The sequence below is a fragment of the Neurospora crassa genome, linkage group I (assembly GCF_000182925.2).
Source record: "Neurospora crassa OR74A linkage group I, whole genome shotgun sequence".
In the NCBI taxonomy this organism is placed as follows: domain Eukaryota; kingdom Fungi; phylum Ascomycota; class Sordariomycetes; order Sordariales; family Sordariaceae; genus Neurospora; species Neurospora crassa.
Window position 1 is genome coordinate 620,330 of NC_026501.1, and position 18,006 is coordinate 638,335.

Below are 18,006 nucleotides of genomic sequence, written 5' to 3' on the forward strand. Positions count from 1 at the left end.
GACGTCACAGGCACTTTTTTTCCCCCAGATGAACTGCACACACACACACACACACACACACACAAGGACACTTGCCTTGACTTGACACACACCAGGCATGCAGAAAGTAGTGTATGCCTTGCATGGATGTACGCAATACGTATAGTACCTGGGCGAGCGGGTAAGTAATGGTGAATGGGCAGTGGGATGATGAATTCTACAAACAGGAAACCAAAAAAAAAAAAAAAAGGGAAGTGACGAATGTTCAGTCGCAATGGAAAATGACTGGATGCCTTGTTGCAAGACCAGACCAGACGAACTGAACAATCACACACACACATATATAATCACACCCACCCACCCCTTCCCTTTCCTCCAACGGTGATTCATCCATCCTTTCTATATCCTCATCATCAAATCAATAAGCATCCATCTTGCGAAAGAAAGAAAGAAAGACTTCGACCTCGAAGCATCATATCCAATACCACAACAACCAACCTACAAACAAACAAACAAACAAACAAACAAACAACATTCCAACCAAAAAAACATCTATAAAAACAAAGAACCAGATCCAAAAAAAAACAAAATGGGCGCCGTCGTATCTTGCGTATGTTTCTTCCCCCCACCAGTTTTCCCCCACCAGTTTCTCCCCCCTCCCTCCCTCTCCCACCAAACTACACATCAATGCTGACACACACAAAACGCGCGAGCGACAGATCCAAAGCGTCTTCCGCACCATCGGCCGCGCCATCATGGGCGTCGTCAACGGCATCGGCTCCATCCTCATGGCCATCATCAACGGCGTCATTGGCGTGATCGACGTGATTGTCGGCTTTTTGACGTGCAACTACTGCGGTAGTCGTAAGGGCCGTATGAGGAGGCGGAGCGGTGGGATGGGTAGACGGAGACATGCTGGGGGGACTGCGGCTATTTAAGTCATCGATCGCCACTTACTTGTCGACCTACCTGCCTGGCGAGATGACTAGGGGATGGCGAGGGGAGATGACGAGGGGGATGATTAGGGGATAACGAGGGGATGATGGAGGAGACGGATGATACCCAGTTGAGATTTGAAAAGGGCATGCGGTTAATGGTTTTTTTTTTTTTTTTTTTTTTTTTTGTTTCTTGCGAATAGGTTTTTTTTACGGCGTCCGACGATGGCGATGAAGCAAGTTAATGCGGTAATGAGTTATGGAGGATATACGATTAGTACGAGATGATAAAGATACCCTATACCCCCCTTTGCGCTTTGCATTCGGTTGATAATATCTTGATGAAGGAAGGAGGTTGGTGGTGGTAGGAATGTATCCGTTATTGAACATCACTTCTGATCTATTTATTCTTTGATTTACTCATGACATGTGGAAAAGATGAGGAAATACAACTGGCTTGATTTTGTTGTCCCGAATAAACCTAGACCACAGGCTTTTCTGCGCAAATCGGTCTTCTCTACTCTAGCTTACTGTATACCAAAGTCTTAAGACACATATCTTTCTACCAAACGGCCTTGGTTCCCTCACACATCAACATACACATTCGTCCTCACCCACTGTAATCCTCCAAAACATCCTTTTTGAAAAACTCGACAATCTTCCCCGCCGCCTCCCTCCCCACCAGTCTGCCCAGCTCCTCCACCTCCATATTCGCAACCTCCCTCACATTCTCCGCCTCGGCAGTAATATTCCTGATATTCTTCGGCGTCACGCCCGGGACTTTACCCAACATCTCCTGCGCCTCCATATTGAACGTACTACCCCCATTCACCGCCCCCTTGCCCTCATTCACCCCATCCTCGGGACTTTCTCCTTCCCCCAACCCCGCCCTGACAGCCGCGACGGGATCCGGTTCTTCCTCGAGCGCCTTCAGCCGCTCAAAGATTTCTGCCGTCTCGTAAGGGGACGACGACCAGATGATGCGCAGTTTCGGGAACGCGAGCGTGAGCAGCACGATTTTGGACTGCAAGTCGTTGGCCCCCGCGTTTTCCGGGTTGACGCTGCGCAAACTACCCGACAAGTCGGCAAAAGGTTCCAGCGTGAAGGACTTGTTCTGGTCGAACTCGATCAAGAGCATCGGGTTCCTGTAGTGCTGGAACATGGTCTCGCATTGGGCGTATAGCCGGCCGTCCTTAAACGAGGAAATTAGGTCGGAGACGGACTTGCGCTCGACGCAGATGTTGGGAGACAAGATGTAGTCGCCTACGGTGAGCATGCAGGGGACGATGACCATGGAGCGGCCGTGCAAGAGGGAAGGCAAAGAGGAGCGGAACTCGCGCACGTCGACGACTACGCGCGGTGGCTGGGCCGTCGCTTTGGCGAGCTTGCCGCCGCCGGCGATGCGGGTGTTGATGGTTCGTAGAAAAGCGGACTCGGGGTCCTCGACCCCGTGGGAGTCGGTCGTCATGACGATGGACATGGAGGCTCGCTCTCTGATGAGTTTCGTAAAGGCGTCCTTCTCGCGACGCACCGACGAGAGGTACCGCTGCTCTTCGACGGAGCCGCCGTAGTACAAAAAGTAGACGCGCACGTTGCGGTCGTTGTGCGAGGAGCGGTAGACCTCAACGCGCCGGATAAAGGAGGCGTCGGGCTCGTACATGATGATGTATTTGGGCTTTACCTCTTCGAGGACGTGCTCGTCTTGGTCGCCCTCGTAGGCGTGGATGACTACTAGGTCTTGCATATCGTAGAGTTGGTAGTAATCGTCCATGTCCTCGAGCGGGTCGGCTGTGGCAAAAGTGATGATTTCTTCGGCTGCTTGGCCGCCTGCGTCGTCTTCGGTAATTTGGATCTCGGACATTAGGTCAGCTACTTCGTTGGGCTTTTCAAAGTGTTGGACGATGCTGCCGTTCTCATGGCGGCTGGGGTTGCTTCCGACACCACCACCACCGCCGCGGACTCGGCGCCGTTTGTTTGCTGGCGCTCCTCCTCGGCCTCTAGCCTGGGGGAGTCGTGGGTCGACGGCGCCGCTGAGGGCCTTTTGGTTCTCGGAGAAAAGGGTGGCGTTGACTTGGGCGAATTCTCGTTTCCAGTTGAGATAGTTTCGTAGCTTTCGCCTCATTAGGAAGGCACCCGATGGTCTGTCCTCTTCAGGGTCATATACCTCTTCCACCTTCTTTGCCGTTCGAGGCCGGATGTGCATTGTTTGTAGATAGTCGCGTAGCTGACGACATGTGTCTGTGTCTGCACACATGACCAGGATGGTCCCGTTGGAATCATCGCGAACAGCTGGTTCAAAGTAAAGATCTCTGTCAATTTCCTCCAGGACATCTGCAAGGACAGCCCACTTTGGCTGTTCTTCCAAGACAGGCTTCAGTGACTCGATGGTTGAGTTTGGACCCGCCTTTTGCTTGCTAGAATAGACTCGTTGTCGTGCAGTCTCGAAGATGGTTTGAGCCGCGTCAGAGAACAGCCAAGGGGACTCTGTCTGCCGGGTAGTCCCAGGAGCAGGCTTATGTGCCGCATGAATGGTGTCCAACTGTTGCAAGAATGACACGGCGTCGAGGGCGAGGAGAGACTGGAGCATACCACGAAGAACTGTCAGATCGCCAGCAATCTGCTTGGTTTTCCAGCTGACTCTATGCCAGTTTGGCTCCAGCTGTCTCCGTACCATACGATCAAAGTTCCTGGTCAGAGCACTGTCCAGGTTCCAGTCTTCCATTTCCAGCCCGGTGTTCTCCTTTTTGAGCTCATGAATGCTGATCTCGACACATTCCATGATGGCAGTTTGGATCTCTCTCATGGAGTCGGTCATGGGAACTTCCAACTCGATGACTTCTGCCTTCTTCTTTCCCTCCAAGGATTGGGCAACCTGGACATGAAACCGAGGCCAGAGTGAAGCCTTTCGGAGAAACATATTTCTCATCATGGTAGCCAGTGGCGAAAAGCCTACCGTAAAAGGATCCGGGTTATCTGAAAAGGCCTTGAGAAAGCCAACCTTGTTCTTTTGGCGGTATATCCTGAAAATGAAGGCCTCGAGCGAAGTGGCAACTATGCGATCCGCATGGAGGACAAGCATGCCCGTGATGGTCTCCGGGTTCAGGAGGTTTGTCAACAAGTCGACGACCAAGATGCGCGACGTGATGCTAAAGATGCCGCCCTGGGCATACATCTTCTCTCTTGTCCCGACACTGGTAAAGTCCGTGTTGACGACGGTCAAGCCCCTGGCCTTGGGAGACATGCTGATAGCGGCATGCTCGGCCAGGGCCTCACCAATCCAGGCATTCTCCCTGTCTTCAGCGTTGACAACCACAATCAGGTTGTTTCCTGCGGCATCATACGAGTGAAGCAGGTTGGTGATGAGGCGCATGAGACCGAGGCCTCGGGCGAGAATGACAAGCTCATCTTCTTTACGAAGCTCTTCAAACAGTTTCTGTTGGTAGACCTGTGTTTGTTTTGGGGTATCAGTCTAGATGAACACAAGCCAACAGTATTAAATGATTTAGGTATGGACGCACAAGAGGAAGTGAGAGCTTCACGGGTTGCGGGGCACTGGAGGCCGACATGACATGCGGGGCAGGGGCAGTGCAGTGTTAGTGAGTCTCTATCAGTCCGAGTCGAGGATCATGATGGAGAAAAGCTGGGATGATAGTAGCGCCCGGGACGGTATCACGGTATCATGTGTGTTGTATGTATGTACTAATGGCGGTCCCTGAGTGGTTCCCTCCAGTCGGAGTCAAGATCCAATGCTCCGTCTTGTCGGTTTGATGCGCTGTTCGTGGGAGGTTTTAGCAGCTGTCATTCAGTGTGCCTGCCGCCGCATACCTACACTAGTAAACGACGCGTGACCACCCCCAGGCGACGTCATTGTCTTACACCCTCTCTTTTAGGCCCCTTGTACGTGGTACGACGACTACAGGTTTCTTCCTATTTATTCCCTTTTGCTCATCCATCGTTTTCTTTTATAAAAGAGACCCTTCTCGACCTTCAAAACCTTCCACTTCTACACCTTACCCATCTTCCTGCAAGACGATATCGAAAAAGTTGATCAAGACTCCTCTCAGTTGTCTCACTACGACCCACTCCTCACGAACCATCAAGACAAGTCATAACATCAAGACCATCACAATGGCCGGCGGCGACGATCTCAGCAAGAAGGAAGTCAACATTCTTCCCCACGACACCCAGAAGGACGAGCAAGTACGTTACCATTTCCTCCCTAGTCTGGTGCCTTGTGTGAATCACAGAAAACAGAAAACTGACTCTTTGGCCAAACAAATAGAAGAACCCCAACAACCCCCTCAACAAGCTCGCTGATAGTGCCAAGGCCACGTTCGAGCAGGCGTCAAAGGCCATGCCCGGTCCCGCCATCTCGCAGAACATCGGCGGCGAGGAGGGCACCAAGGAGGAGCGCAGGGCCAAGGCCGAGACGCTCAACAAGTAAAGATATGGACTCGGACAAACAGGGGAATGGATGGAATGATTGCAATGACTGAATGATACACACACATACACATAACATAATTGAACTGTTTTGACAATTACTCTGATGGATCAGTCCTGTTGGAGCCTAAAGTGACTTTGGTGGTGGAATTGCGCCCAAATGAGAGGGGTCTGGTCCTCGAAAGTTGTCTCAAATGGGAGCAATGTTAGCATGTGAAGGTAGGTAGGTACTTTCATGTCATCCCATGTTCGTACATACCTACACTACTTTCATCCTATATCAACCTGAGCCATATAACCTCCAAATGCACATGGAAGTTGTTGTCATTGCCAGTTTCAACATGTCCCTCAAACACCCAGCTCTCGGAGGAACCGTCTCGTTGGACATCCATCATCACGGCGGGCAAGCGAAAGGTCGGCTGTGCAAGCGGCGGGCGGGAATAGTGGAGGGGTTCAGTTGAGGGATAGGTACCCACTGTTAGTGGACACGGACAATTGACGCCCTATCCACCCCCGGCACAATGTCATGACGCTATCTGGTTCATGTCCACAAGTTGGTCGCTTCCCGTCGGAAATTGGTCATTGTGGCTTGCTGGGGTTTCGTTGCCATCCTGATTCCATTCAGTCAAAGCCAAACAGCCCGGTCGTTGCCGCCGCCGTAGTGATGCAACTCCCAATCCCCGTACATAGTGTAGTTAAGTAGTGTACACTCACTGCATGCCTAAGGAACCTCTTGCCAGGTACACCCGCAATTCAACTTCCTTCTTGTCTACCTTGCAATGGGACTTGCTCCTCTCTCTGTAGTCTGTACAGCTTTAATACATTGAATTTTCACGGCAGATTATAACTAAGCTTGCCAACTGAAGGCTGCTGGATCATTGTCCGAGGTACGTTATTCCCAGCCTGCCGCCGTCTCTTCTACTCAGTATCTGCTTTTGCTCCTTTCAGTCATTGGACATCCGGGCGGCCGAGTCTTCCTTATTCCTCCCACCAACCACCAAACATCCGTGCCTCCAATACCCAGACCTACCTCTAGCTAACCGGCAACTTCCATTGTCTCTTCTAGGCTTCCGTCAACTGCTTTTATTCCTACGCGGCAAGGCCACGGAAGCGCGGAGCTTTACTTTATCTTGTACCGACAAGATACTTGGCCGTCGATAACAAGCGCCAACGACCCGAAAAGCATTAATACGACATCCCACTTCCGACTTGCTACCTCACCCTTCGGTCGACGTTGCCCCCCTCCCCTCGCCGACCGACCCGCCGACCGGATCAAGGCACGACGACTCAGCTTCATAACAGTACCTCTCGGCGCTGCGCCCGCCGGCCGAGTCCTTCTACCGAATTTCCGCATAACGACTCCCAATCTATCCATGCTTTGCTCCCCCTGGACGATCTAAAGGGGACGACAGGCCGCAACCTACCTCAAGCCACTTCCACGCTTCCACCCCCCATATATATTCACGATGCCGTCCATCCTCAGCGACGACGACAAGGAAACGGTCAAGCGCTGCGTGCCCAAGCAGACCAACAAGATCCACGCCGTCGCCGTCGCCAGGCTCTATGTAGCCTACCCCAACCCGTCCAGATGGACCTATACCGGCCTCCAGGGTGCCGTCGTTCTGGCAAATGATCTCGTGGGCAACACATATTGGATCAAGATGGTTGATATCTCGGTAAGTGTGAAAATGACGATTGCGTGGCTGGCCACCATTTGGCTGACATCGGACAGCCCGGAAACAGGGGAGTGATATGGGACCAGGAGATCTTCGACACTTGGAACTACAACCAGGACCGTGTCTTCTTCCATACCTTCGAGCTTGAGGAATGCCTGGCTGGCTTGTCCTTCGTGGACGAGAAGGAAGCCAAGCAGTTCCTCAAGAAGATGAACGACAGGGAAAAGAACGCCAGCAAGGCTACCAGCAAGACACCTTTCGGAGGCGCATCCCAGGCACACCACCACAAGCACCACGGTCTTTTCGGCGGTCTGTTTGGAGGACATAAGCACGCGTCTCCGACAGCCACCCCGCCCGAGTCGCCACGTGCCGCTGCACCGGCAGGCCGTATGAGAGCTGGAAGCACTAATGGAATAAACGGATACAAGCCTCCTTCCGAGTTTGCGACCCTGGATGCTTTCGATCCCCTGTGGAGGGAACACTTCGGTGACGACCTCAAGGCCCAAGGCCTCGACGACGACTTCATCCGCGAAAACCAGGACTTTATCATTGAGTTCTTGAAACAGGAGCAAGCGAAGCAGGGTATACACACGAGCACTCCTCCGCCGCCGCCGCCGCCGCCATCCGCTCCTCCTAATGGTCCCGCAATGAGAGCTCCCCCACCACCTCCTCCTGCTGCTGCTCCGCGCAGTGTCTCCGAGTCGATAACTCCATCGACCTCTAGGAGAGGGCCAGTACCCCCGCCTCCCCCTCCAGCAAGGAGATCCGGCAAGCTCGACACGGAAAACCACCAGGAACCGGCCCCTCCGCCGAGATTTGCTGTTCCTCCTCCCATCGCCGATGCTGGCAAGTTTGCCCACTCTGATCCCCCGCGACATACGCCCTCTGCGCCTGGACCTCCACCACCTCCCCGGCCGCCGAAGACGCCACTCGAAGATCAGGACCCGAGCCAGAGGTTCAGCGTTCCTCCGCCATTCACAGGCCAACGAAGTGTACCCCCGCCGCCTCCCAGCCGTAGCTCTGTTCCTCCGCCACCGCCCCCGAGAAATTCAGCTGCGCAACCTCCTCTGCCTCCCAAGGCACCGGGACCAGCACCTCCCCTCCCGCCTGCGAGCTCACGGCCGCCCCCCATGTTGCCAACTAGAAGCCCGGCACCACCGCAGGCACCGCCTCTCCCGACCTCGAACGCGCCACCTCCGCCGCCTTTACCGGCCACCCAGGCGCCTCCACCACCTCCCCTTCCCGCAACCAGCGCGCCTCCTCCGCCACCACCGGCACCGCCAGCACCTCCGGCGCCCCCTCTACCCGCAGCACATGCTCCCCCGCCGCCGCCTCCCATGCCACCCATGCCCGCACCATCAGGCGGCGCACCGCCTCCGCCTCCGCCTCCTCCACCGGGTGGTATGGGTGGTGTCCCTCCCCCTCCTCCTCCCCCTCCTCCAGGTGGTATGCCTCCACCGCCCGCCCCTGCCTTGCCACCTGTTGACGGCAGTCGTTCGGCCGTGTTGGACGGCATCAAGACCGCGGGAGGTATCAGGGCGTTGAAGAAGGTAGACAGAAGCCAGATTCGCGATCGTTCCGGTGCTGCTGTTCCTGGTGGCTCCGATAGTGGGCCCGCAAGCAGTGGATTGCCGCCCGCTGGAGCTGCGCCGGGTGGCGGTGGTGGAATGGCGGATGCGTTGGCGTTGGCGTTGCAGAAGAGAAAGGAGAAGGTTAGCAAGAGTGGTAAGTATCTGGATTATCCCTGGCTTGTGAAGTGTGAGAGCATGTCGAGAATGATGCTAACACTGGTGGAAAAACAGATGATGAAGATGATGGTGATGATTGGGACTAAGTGCCCGATACCAACAATGACACGGTGAAGAGCCACCGGAAAACAACAAGGTTCCAAGTAGGAGAAGAGTGCAAAAGGAATGAAAAGCAAGACTGGAGAGACACCGATATCCAACCATCATCCATTCATCTGGTCGTTATTTGGCCATAGAGGAGATGATGACGGCGAGGATGGGCCGTTGCTGGAACAGGAGGAGGAAGAAGAAGAAGGAGAGGAAGGGGAAGAGGAAAGCTGAGGGGTGGAAGGAAGGAAGGAATGAAAGAAAGGATGCAGTGTCGTTGCATACTATATATATATATATAGCTTCACCGTATTTGGAAATATTCACACCTCGTCACTGGTGTTTAACAAGAAAACAAAAGAAATGCAAAATTATACTTTTTTTTTCCACTTTCAGAAATACTATACCAGCTTTTTATTCTCTGTTTCCCATCTTAACTTGATACTCTTCAAAGACAGCGGCGAGTGCCTGAAGAGGTTTCATTGATATATATGTATCTTGAAGATTACTTACTTACTTACCTACCTACCTAGGACTGTTTGACAGTGTTTTGTATTGGAAAAAAGGAAAATACTCGGTCGCGTGACTACAGTAGTTGCCGCTTTCAACAATTTCAATGTTCCTGAGTCCCGAGTTTCTTATGCTGCTGCTTTCCGAGAGCTACCTACGGACCAGTAATTACTTCGTCACTTGGGTTTGGTTTAGTCTCATAGAAACAATTTGAATAAGGGGGAGACGGACAGCTCCGAAACATCGTAGAAGAAGTGTTGGTCATATATCGAACAACTGGACCAGGATAAGCATAAATAGTGAAGAGTAGGACATCTCGGCGGTTCTCTTCTAGTGAGGTTGATGGAATGTTGTTACAAGCAAGACTTTTACTGGGCGGTGCGGGCGGGTCTTGCAAGGAGCAAGAAGAGGAACGAAAAATGATATATGTACATAGCCGGATGGGGACTTGAGCGAGGAGGGGATGAAGAGGTGCTGTTTAACACATGTTGCGTCTTGTCCTCGAGTAGAACAAGGACGTGCTTTGGCTCTTACAGGGTCACATTCCAGTGACCGACAGACACATCTCGCGTGAACCGAGAAGCCTAGTAATGTGTGATCGTACCAAAATACCATTTCCTAGCTCGAGAGAGGGAAAAAAAAAAAGAAAAAGAAACCAGACATGAGAGAGCCCCCTAAAAGAACATAAAAGACGTTTATGACAAAGCCATCCTATCATAAAAACAGCCTAACCCCTTTTAATATCCCAGAGTGCACGTAACCATCCTCTTTTCATTGCGGATGGATCGATGCTCTTTATGTCCTTCGCCCCCCCTTTTTTTAACTTTTTTACTCTGCCAGCCTTCCTCCTTCGTTCTGCCTGGTTGTAGGACCTCGAGTCCCGCAAACCAACTAACCGGACCCAGGTAAATGACGTCCCTCCCACCATTGTACCTGGCTCCGATTCTCCTCCTCCTGATTTTGTTCGTAAGATTTGTTTCTTGTCTTGTTACCGGAAAAACAAGGAAATAATAGGCACACCAAACTGTCGGGGAACCAAACTGGCTGCTGCTGTTAACGGTTATGGTTGATGGGTTGAAAAAAAAACGTGGGCTGGCTGCGTACGGCCGACACACACCGAAAACAGAGACCACCAGAATGGTTTGAGAGAGAAGACAGCTTTTTTGGACTTTCCTGGACGACCCCTTTACTTCCTGGCCAGACCCTTTGGGGATACCGACTTGGAGAGAAGGACGTAAAAGGGAGTGGATAGGAAGAAGGGGGAAGTTGGGAAAGGGTGGCGTTATTTCGCATGTTTCGGTAACAATTTGGTGTTTGTTGCCTCTTTTCCTCTTAGGTGCCGAGAAGAATGAGGCGACGATATGGTGTTGAGAAGGCAACGACACGTTTAGATGTCGTCGATATCAACGGCCTTGCCACCGGCCTCGGCGCCATCCTCCTCCTCGGAGTCACGGTCCTCGTCGAACTCGAAGCCGCAGTCGCCGTCCTCGTTGGGGCCGAAGGTGTCGGTCTCGTTGATCTTGGCGGTGTCGGGAAGCTCGCCGTAGGCCTTCCTGTTGATGGGCGAAGCAGGTGGTTAGTAGGGCTGTTGTTGACAGCACGGAGAGCGGAAGGGAAAAAAAAAAAAAAACGTACAGAGAACGGGCCTCGTCGGCAGAGTACTTGAGGATAACATCACCCTTCTCATCCTGGTACTCACGGAGGGAGACAAGGATGATGTCACCGTTGTTGATCCAGATCTTCTTGCGAAGCTTGCCGCGGATGAGACCGAGGCGCTTGACACCGTCGAAGCACTGAAAGCGGGGCAAAAGTTAGAATGTATGTTATGCTTGTAGGTAATCGAACGAGGGAGGGGTGGAAAGGACATACCATAGCCTCGAGTCTGCCGTTACCCAGCATCTTGATGACCTGAGCGTACTCTGCAGGGGAAGACATGTGTGAGCTTGTTGTTCGTTTGCTGTTGTTGTCGAGAGGCATGGGCGAGCGTCGATGTCGCAGGTTTTTGCTGTGTGCTGTGTGCGTTTCGCTTGCTCGCCACACCGGGGTGTTCACGTACCTTGACCCTCCTCCTTGAAGGTCAACTCGCGCTTCTCATTGCTGTTCAAAGTGGTTAGCTATATGATGAAGAAGCAAGGACTATGGTATGCGACTCTGTCGACGACGAGCTAGTATGCGCGCGCATCGCCATGGTGCTTGGTAGTGGCGGCGATGCGGGGCGGCGCGATGGGTCTTGGTCGTCGTCGGCGGGCGGGCAACACCAGGCAAAAAGAGCTGGGAAAGATAAAAAAAAAAATCCTTACTCGTTCTCGTTCTTTCCTCTTCTCCTGTTCTTACCACCCTTTCCCTTGTTCTTAGGCATGTTGGCTGTTGTTGTCGACGACTACGGGTGTCGGCTGGCCGGTGTAGGTGCGGTGTGTAAATTGGGTGTTGATGCGAGAAGAAAGACAAAAATCCAGCAACGGCTGCGTGGAGTGGATGACGGACTTGGTTGGGGGTCAAGAACTGTGCTGGAGCACTGGAGGAATGGCGGGTTCTGGGTACCCGTCTTTCACACGCCCGCCGTGAAACGAAAGCAAGGCGTTTTGGTATTGTCGATGTGGAGAATCTTTGATACGGACTTGGGAGAGAAATCATGGAAGGTGGGCTACTTGTAGGGCAAAATGGGCGAAAAGGGGTGGCTCGGACCTTGTGCTGACGAATCAAAAGGTCCAAAGCGCAGGCAAAATGGTGCAGTTGAGTCATGGCGGACTTGCGCAGTTCTTTCGGCTGTTGCATAATTATCACATAATACTGTGTATGCCCGTGGATGTGGGTGGCTGATTTTGGACCAAATTTGCTCAGTACGGTAAGGTAATACTGGTAAAATACTTGTGACAACGGCAACCGCACGTCTGATTCTCACCCACCACGGCTGTGTCTTCATCCACCGTCAACATGATGTTCGATTATTTGCCCATCAGCGCCAAACTTTCAAGTCACTACAGAGTTGCGCGCAGCCGACTGGCCATTTTCCATGTCCTTGCCTTCCATCCCAAAGCGTGCCACTTCAGCTGCTGGCCTTGTTGACTTGGCGTCGACTATCAAGACCAGATGGCGACCCTTACGCCCTCTGATGCTCAGAGGCTGTGATCAACGGCGAGGCAAGGGCATGAAGGCCAAGATCCCAGAAGATGCGGCGCAAGGATACGGCTACACTCAGCTGAATTGGAGTCCTTATAGTGAGCCGGTACTATCGAAAAGAGTCAAGGCCCTGTCCGACGCGCTAAATATTGGAACTTATTACGACGTCAAGGCAGTCAAAGGGCAGGATCTTGCCAATGCTCCGTTCATGGTCTCGACGGCCACGAAGCATTGCTATACGAGACAGTCGGTCATGAAGTACTTTGGTGTAGGAGAACATCCTTTGACAGACATGTTCCTCCACCATTACACCTCCAAGAAGCACCGACCATTATGGTTGTTTGTCTACAACGGTGACGCCGACCTTCGTCCCGTAGTGAAGACCGTGTGCGTGAACAGGTTGAGACAGGCTGTCCACAAGGCTCTCAAGGCGAATGGATATGGCCAGTGGGGGGATCGATTGCCGGGATTCGACGACACATCGGTGCTTCACGGCACCATTCATGTTCGCATCTCACACGGCAAGGAGTTCATCCAGATGAGCGACCACGAGATCCATGACGCGCTTGACAAACTGATGAAGAAGCATATCATCAAACAGCTCCAAGTCCCACAATGGCCGATACAGGCTCAGCCTAGGCGGGTTCGTGTTGGCGAACAGTCCCCTCAACACAAAGGATCTAGCGTGCCACCTCAAAACAGAGGATACAGCGATCAGCTGCAACAACGTGGCTCAGGGCAGCCGAGTGCTGGAAGTTACAGAAACACCAGAGAGACAGCACAGACCGACATGCGTGCTGGCAACCGGGTTTCGGAGCCAAGGGCGAGGGATGGGAGTATGAAAGGAGACGGATCCAGTTCCCGTGTACAACAGCTTGCCGAACGGTTCCGAACCCGTCAGCAAAATCCAGGATCGAAGTAGGACTTGGGGACAGATGAAAGGTGGGCGCTTGGTAGACTCTTAAGAGCAAACGCAAGTTGAGTGTCGACTTCGCCGAGGGGTCTCTTTGTAGCCAGCTGTCTACCTCTACAGCATATAGAGTAACAGTAAGAGGACGTCGGAAGGATGTAACGCACATTGGAAGCGATCAGTACTACTAAGATACCTACCTTTACTTGGGGAACCAAAGAAGCCGTTCACAACAACACCCAAACCTGATATTCGAACACCACCAAGAGCTTCAGAAGTGGAAAAGATACGTACCTTTTGGAGTGGAACCATTCAGGGGAAGCATCAAAGTCTTGGCGCCAAGCACAGGCTCCCGTCGAGGTGTGCGTTTCCGGCCAAGACTCCACATTTCCCGTCAACAAGGGAGCTGCTCCAGGGAGGTTCAGCAGCACTGGACAGCCCGTCGCTGGCAGTCAGGGAAGCTCCAATTGAGGTCCAGTTCAGGCAATGCCCTGAATGCCCTGCCCGTGAGATTTGGCGACAGCTTGCTTCCCGTCCCTTAGGTTGCTCCTTGGCTCGAGTACACTACCTTAGGTACCTCTACTGTATGAACAGCTCCAGTACAGTATCACAAACGGAAGACAGGAATCAACCAACCAAGCGGAAGTCAACCACTCGAGATTCCGCCAGGGCAGCAGCTATCATCTGCAGCTTTCCAAAGAGGCCACACAGCACTTGAAATCCCCGGTCGAAGCTGTAGCTACCTACCTAGTAGTCTACACATCTTCCCAAGCTTGACGACCTACTTACCTCTCTCTACCTACCAACAATCCGGCCACATCCCCATCGCGAGCCATCATGCTCGTCTCCCTGACCGTCGGCAAGGTCGACGCCGGCGTCACCGTCCTCCTAACTCCGGACAAGCGACTGGTATGTTTGGTTCCAGCAGTGACCCCCAGTCAAGGAACAAGACAAGTGTTAATCTCACCTTCTGATGCCAGATCGAGTTCCCCTCCATCCTCCTGCCCCCCGACATCTCCTCGGGCTCCATTGTCGACGTCACCGTTGCCCGCAACGTTGCCTCAGAAGACGAAGCCGAACGCGCCTTCCGCGCCCTCCAAGACAAGATCTTCAACGCCCTCGGTGCTGCCGAGCCCAAGGCTCCCAATCTGCGCTGTCGCAATGCCACCCAGACCAGCGTCGTCCTCGAGTGGGACCCCATCGATCTCGCAACCGCCGACCTGATCAGCCTGGCCCTCTATCGCAACGGCCAAAAGGCCGGCAACATTCCCAAACCCACCGCCATGCACTCGACCAAGATTTCGGGCTTGGCCGTCGACACCGAGTACACATTCCACCTGGTGCTGCGCACAACGGCCGGCACCCTGGCCAGCGACAAGGTCGTGGTCCGCACACACAAGATGACGGACCTCAGCGGCATCACCATCACCACGGGCATCCTCCCTCCCGCACTCAGGGAGTCTCTGGCCCGCTCGGTCGACCGGATTGGCGCCAAGCTGGTCGACACCGTTCGAATCGATACGACACACTTTGTCACCACCGAGGGCCGGGGCGTGCAATGGGAGAAGGCGAACGAGCTCAACATCCCCGTGGTCAGGCCCGAGTGGGTGGAGGCGTGCGAGAGGAACGGCAGGATCCTGGGTGTCACCAAGTTCTATCTGGATGCGGTCCGCGTTGGCATGGGACCGTCGGCGGCGGATATGGGAGGAAGCCCACCAATGCAGCATAATAGGAGCGTGTCTTCTGCCTTTTCACACAAGGAATTGCCGCCGCAGCCATCGCCGCCAGTCCCTCAGCAGCAGCAGCAACAACAACAACAGACGACCCCGCCACCTACAAATGGGGTACGCAGTCCTGACGTGAACAAGCCTACACCACCACCGCCTGCTGAGCCCGAGCCCGAGCCGGCGCCTGAGCCGGAGTTGGTGCCAGAGCAGAAGCAAGAGGAGGAGTTACAGCCAGTAGCACTTGAGCCTAGTGTGGAGGCGACAACGACAGAGGTGCCGCAGGAGGATGACACTGGATCCGAGAAAGGAGGCGACCAGAGTGACATAGCGTCTGAACCAGAAGACAAGGCTACACAAGACGACGAGCCAAAGGTGCTTGACCATGCAAAGGAGGAGCAAGGCCTGCCAGTACGACCTGCTTCTCCAGTGGAAGATGCCGAGGAGAGCAAAGAGGGTGAAGATGAAGACAAGGACAAGGACGACAGTCTGAATCCCAAGGGAGGGAAATCATCTGATGGAGCGTCGTTCCAGGATGTTGCCCTATGACAGCTGAAGGGCTGAAACGAGGCTGAAACGAAGGATAACGAGGACCACGGACAGAGGGTTAGAAAGACCCATGTACGATTAATATGCAGTCTATGTGAAGGTTATCACAGCTTGGGGGGCAAAGAAGCGCGAGTCTGGCTGGGCTAGTCTACATTCATGGCGGAGGATAGAACTTTGATGATGGATCACGATTGTTAGTTAATACACTTTACTTCATCCTCAAATCTTACAGTTCAGGTTGGTGCCAACACTTTTCATAGGCCGTATCCTGGTTTTAGTCTGCGCAACCCGATTATTTATTCGTTCCATCTGTTCCCTCTCATCGATTGCTACCATAACCCCACCCGAGCTTTCCAACCTTCTCAGATCTACTTTCAGATCTCTGGTTTGTCTTGGCATCTTGGAATCGCACTTGGTCCTCCAATGAATGCCAGATCGCTGGGTACCCTGGGGACGGCAAGAGCCGCATCCGTGTTGGTGACGTCGATCAGTGACTTGATGACTTGCACACGGCGATGTACTAACAACAATGTCAACAAACGGCCATGTGTCATTGATATCGAGGTCGATTGGAGTGTCTTGGAAGATGACGAGGACTCCATATATGATGACATTGCTTGGTACCATAGTTGTCAGTCCGCGAGAGGCCGTGAAGACCGTCATCAATATCACAACACCATCCTCCCTCATCAAAACATTCTACTCTTCAACCAGCTTTACAATTGACTTTCTCCATTATACACACCACGATATTTTGAAGGATTAGGTCCTCAAAAGAAACAACTTCCTCCAAGAGCAAAACATAACCTTATCCCCAATCACACCGTTTACAGGAGAACGCGGCATCACCACAACAGCCCTAACATTATCCCTTTCTCTCAAACACCCCGAAAATGTCTAAACCCTGGATTCTCCTTTGCCCTTCCTCCCGCGGCATCGGCCATGCCTTAACCCGACACCTCCTCCGAACCACCACTCTCCCGATCCTAGCCACCACCCGCACCCGCGACCCGGAAGAGACCAAAGCCGCCTTACTCAAGGACTTGTTTCCTAAATCTCAACCTCAACAGTCTTCCCCAACCACCGATTCCTCATCATCCGCCGCCGCCGCCAAAGCTACCGGCCCGGGCGTAGCACCATCCAGCAAAATCAGCGATTCCTCCTCAAGCGATACGTATCCTTACCCCTCCCCGCCAGAACACAGCGGCAGCACTTCATCGACTTCTGCGACACCAGACTCTTCTTCTTCATCAGCCACACTCTCGTCCGCCGCCGCTGATGTCTCCTCCCGGCTACACCTCCTCCCCCTCGACGTCTGCCACGAAGACTCCATCCACGCCTGCGCACAAAAGGCCTCCTCCCTCTTCCCGCCCGAGACGCACCACCTGCACCTAGCCTTCGCCCTGCCCGGGATCCTCCACCCGGAAAAGTCCGCGGCGCAAGTCGACTACGACCTAGCGCTGGACACGTTTAGAGTAAACTGCCTGGGGCCCCTCATGCTAATGAAGCATTTCGGCTCCTTTTTACCTCGAAAGCGGACAGAGTTTCTCCTTCAAGACCTTCAAGAAGAAGGACAGATTCCCAAGCACCACGCCACATGGATCAACATGTCGGCGCGCGTCGGGTCGGTATCAGATAATAAGTCGGGAGGATGGTACTCGTACCGCAGTTCCAAGGCGGCGGTGAATAGTCTGACGAAATCGTTTGATCTTCAGTTGCTGAGTAGGAGTGGGGGAAAAGCGATTTGTGTCGGGTATCACCCGGGAACGGTCAAGACGGACTTGAGTAAGGGGTTTTGGGAGAGTAGTGTCAAGAGTGGCAGGAAGTTTTGGGAACGGCCGGAGGAGGCGGCGGGGAATATGGCGGGGGTGGTTGCGAAGCTGGAGGAAAGCCAGAGGGGAAGGATTTGGGATTGGAAGGGGGAGGAGATTTTGCCTTGAAAACTGAAAATCTGAGTGGGTTGAGTGTCAGTGTGTACCTATCTATGAACATGGGAGGGAGGTTGGTGGTTGAGAGAAAAGAAATTGAAGTGCATGAGCAAAGAGTGCGAAGTGATTGTTGGGATGGTTGGAGTGCATTATTGTTATGATTATTTGCCTTTTTCTCTCCGTGATCTTGGGTTTCGGTCATGGTGAACAATCGAATCTCTAAAAGATCATGGGCATGTATCTATCTTCGTTATTCCCCTTTCCCTTGTACGTATGTTATCCATCACTCCGTCATGCCTCGTTCAGAGTATCTACCCAAGCAAAGCACCCACCACCCACCATGCAATAAACGGCAAATCCACATTCGTTTTTCTTTCTTATCCCAACAATCCATACC

At 53.1% G+C, this 18,006-nt stretch overlaps 8 protein-coding genes across 8 annotated transcripts; 6 read left to right on the forward strand and 2 right to left on the reverse strand.

The window, feature by feature from the left end:
• Positions 1 to 233: 233 nt before the first annotated feature.
• NCU07441 (hypothetical protein) lies at positions 234 to 1,266 on the forward strand. The gene is made up of 2 exons (XM_959535.2): positions 234 to 589; positions 699 to 1,266. Exons 1-2 carry the CDS (start codon positions 569 to 571, stop codon positions 915 to 917), a joined length of 240 nt encoding a protein of 79 aa, XP_964628.2. The 5' UTR covers positions 234 to 568; the 3' UTR covers positions 918 to 1,266.
• A 5-nt stretch (positions 1,267 to 1,271) lies between these two features.
• On the reverse strand, positions 1,272 to 4,661 carry mus-38 (mutagen sensitive-38). Its single transcript, XM_959534.3, has 2 exons — positions 4,433 to 4,661; positions 1,272 to 4,359 (listed from the first exon to the last, which is right to left on the reverse strand). The coding sequence occupies exons 1-2, from the start codon at positions 4,478 to 4,480 to the stop codon at positions 1,525 to 1,527; spliced, it is 2,883 nt and encodes a 960-aa protein (XP_964627.3). The 5' UTR covers positions 4,481 to 4,661; the 3' UTR covers positions 1,272 to 1,524.
• A 48-nt stretch (positions 4,662 to 4,709) lies between these two features.
• NCU07439 (hypothetical protein) lies at positions 4,710 to 5,657 on the forward strand. The gene is made up of 2 exons (XM_959533.3): positions 4,710 to 5,114; positions 5,197 to 5,657. Exons 1-2 carry the CDS (start codon positions 5,043 to 5,045, stop codon positions 5,356 to 5,358), a joined length of 234 nt encoding a protein of 77 aa, XP_964626.1. The 5' UTR covers positions 4,710 to 5,042; the 3' UTR covers positions 5,359 to 5,657.
• A 365-nt stretch (positions 5,658 to 6,022) lies between these two features.
• Positions 6,023 to 9,258, forward strand: NCU07438 (WASP-like protein las17p). Its single transcript, XM_959532.3, has 4 exons — positions 6,023 to 6,244; positions 6,424 to 7,033; positions 7,090 to 8,758; positions 8,836 to 9,258. The coding sequence occupies exons 2-4, from the start codon at positions 6,824 to 6,826 to the stop codon at positions 8,865 to 8,867; spliced, it is 1,911 nt and encodes a 636-aa protein (XP_964625.1). The 5' UTR covers positions 6,023 to 6,244; positions 6,424 to 6,823; the 3' UTR covers positions 8,868 to 9,258.
• Positions 9,259 to 9,703: 445 nt separating this feature from the next.
• Positions 9,704 to 11,972, reverse strand: NCU07437 (eukaryotic translation initiation factor 1A). Its single transcript, XM_959531.2, has 5 exons — positions 11,679 to 11,972; positions 11,435 to 11,475; positions 11,248 to 11,297; positions 11,014 to 11,171; positions 9,704 to 10,931 (listed from the first exon to the last, which is right to left on the reverse strand). Exons 1-5 carry the CDS (start codon positions 11,735 to 11,737, stop codon positions 10,766 to 10,768), a joined length of 474 nt encoding a protein of 157 aa, XP_964624.1. The 5' UTR covers positions 11,738 to 11,972; the 3' UTR covers positions 9,704 to 10,765.
• A 256-nt stretch (positions 11,973 to 12,228) lies between these two features.
• On the forward strand, positions 12,229 to 13,748 carry NCU07436 (hypothetical protein). The gene has a single exon (XM_959530.3). It carries the CDS (start codon positions 12,392 to 12,394, stop codon positions 13,418 to 13,420), a length of 1,029 nt encoding a protein of 342 aa, XP_964623.3. The 5' UTR covers positions 12,229 to 12,391; the 3' UTR covers positions 13,421 to 13,748.
• A 116-nt stretch (positions 13,749 to 13,864) lies between these two features.
• NCU07435 (chitin biosynthesis protein CHS5) lies at positions 13,865 to 15,996 on the forward strand. The gene is made up of 2 exons (XM_959529.3): positions 13,865 to 14,317; positions 14,389 to 15,996. Exons 1-2 carry the CDS (start codon positions 14,246 to 14,248, stop codon positions 15,679 to 15,681), a joined length of 1,365 nt encoding a protein of 454 aa, XP_964622.1. The 5' UTR covers positions 13,865 to 14,245; the 3' UTR covers positions 15,682 to 15,996.
• Positions 15,997 to 16,320: 324 nt separating this feature from the next.
• Positions 16,321 to 17,983, forward strand: NCU07434 (short-chain dehydrogenase/reductase SDR). Its single transcript, XM_959528.2, has one exon. It carries the CDS (start codon positions 16,575 to 16,577, stop codon positions 17,619 to 17,621), a length of 1,047 nt encoding a protein of 348 aa, XP_964621.1. The 5' UTR covers positions 16,321 to 16,574; the 3' UTR covers positions 17,622 to 17,983.
• Positions 17,984 to 18,006: the final 23 nt, after the last annotated feature.

Excerpts from the sequence above, each read along its gene's own strand:
- NCU07441 (XM_959535.2), top strand. The coding sequence starts at position 569 with ATGGGCGCCGTCGTATCTTGC. Across the intron at positions 590-698 it reads TGGGCGCCGTCGTATCTTGC|ATCCAAAGCGTCTTCCGCAC; the intron begins GTATGTTTCTTC and ends CGCGAGCGACAG.
- mus-38 (XM_959534.3), bottom strand. The coding sequence starts at position 4,480 with ATGTCGGCCTCCAGTGCCCCGCAACCCGTGAAGCTCTCACTTCCTCTT. Across the intron at positions 4,360-4,432 it reads TGAAGCTCTCACTTCCTCTT|GTCTACCAACAGAAACTGTT; the intron begins GTGCGTCCATAC and ends AAACAAACACAG.
- NCU07439 (XM_959533.3), top strand. The coding sequence starts at position 5,043 with ATGGCCGGCGGCGACGATCTCAGCAAGAAGGAAGTCAACATTCTTCCC. Across the intron at positions 5,115-5,196 it reads ACACCCAGAAGGACGAGCAA|AAGAACCCCAACAACCCCCT; the intron begins GTACGTTACCAT and ends CCAAACAAATAG.
- NCU07438 (XM_959532.3), top strand. The coding sequence starts at position 6,824 with ATGCCGTCCATCCTCAGCGACGACGACAAGGAAACGGTCAAGCGCTGC. Across the intron at positions 7,034-7,089 it reads TCAAGATGGTTGATATCTCG|CCCGGAAACAGGGGAGTGAT; the intron begins GTAAGTGTGAAA and ends GACATCGGACAG. Across the intron at positions 8,759-8,835 it reads GGAGAAGGTTAGCAAGAGTG|ATGATGAAGATGATGGTGAT; the intron begins GTAAGTATCTGG and ends GTGGAAAAACAG.
- NCU07437 (XM_959531.2), bottom strand. The coding sequence starts at position 11,737 with ATGCCTAAGAACAAGGGAAAGGGTGGTAAGAACAGGAGAAGAGGAAAG. Across the intron at positions 11,298-11,434 it reads CTTCAAGGAGGAGGGTCAAG|AGTACGCTCAGGTCATCAAG; the intron begins GTACGTGAACAC and ends CTTCCCCTGCAG. Across the intron at positions 10,932-11,013 it reads GCCGACGAGGCCCGTTCTCT|GAAGGCCTACGGCGAGCTTC; the intron begins GTACGTTTTTTT and ends GCCCATCAACAG.
- NCU07436 (XM_959530.3), top strand. The coding sequence starts at position 12,392 with ATGTCCTTGCCTTCCATCCCAAAGCGTGCCACTTCAGCTGCTGGCCTT.
- NCU07435 (XM_959529.3), top strand. The coding sequence starts at position 14,246 with ATGCTCGTCTCCCTGACCGTCGGCAAGGTCGACGCCGGCGTCACCGTC. Across the intron at positions 14,318-14,388 it reads TAACTCCGGACAAGCGACTG|ATCGAGTTCCCCTCCATCCT; the intron begins GTATGTTTGGTT and ends TTCTGATGCCAG.
- NCU07434 (XM_959528.2), top strand. The coding sequence starts at position 16,575 with ATGTCTAAACCCTGGATTCTCCTTTGCCCTTCCTCCCGCGGCATCGGC.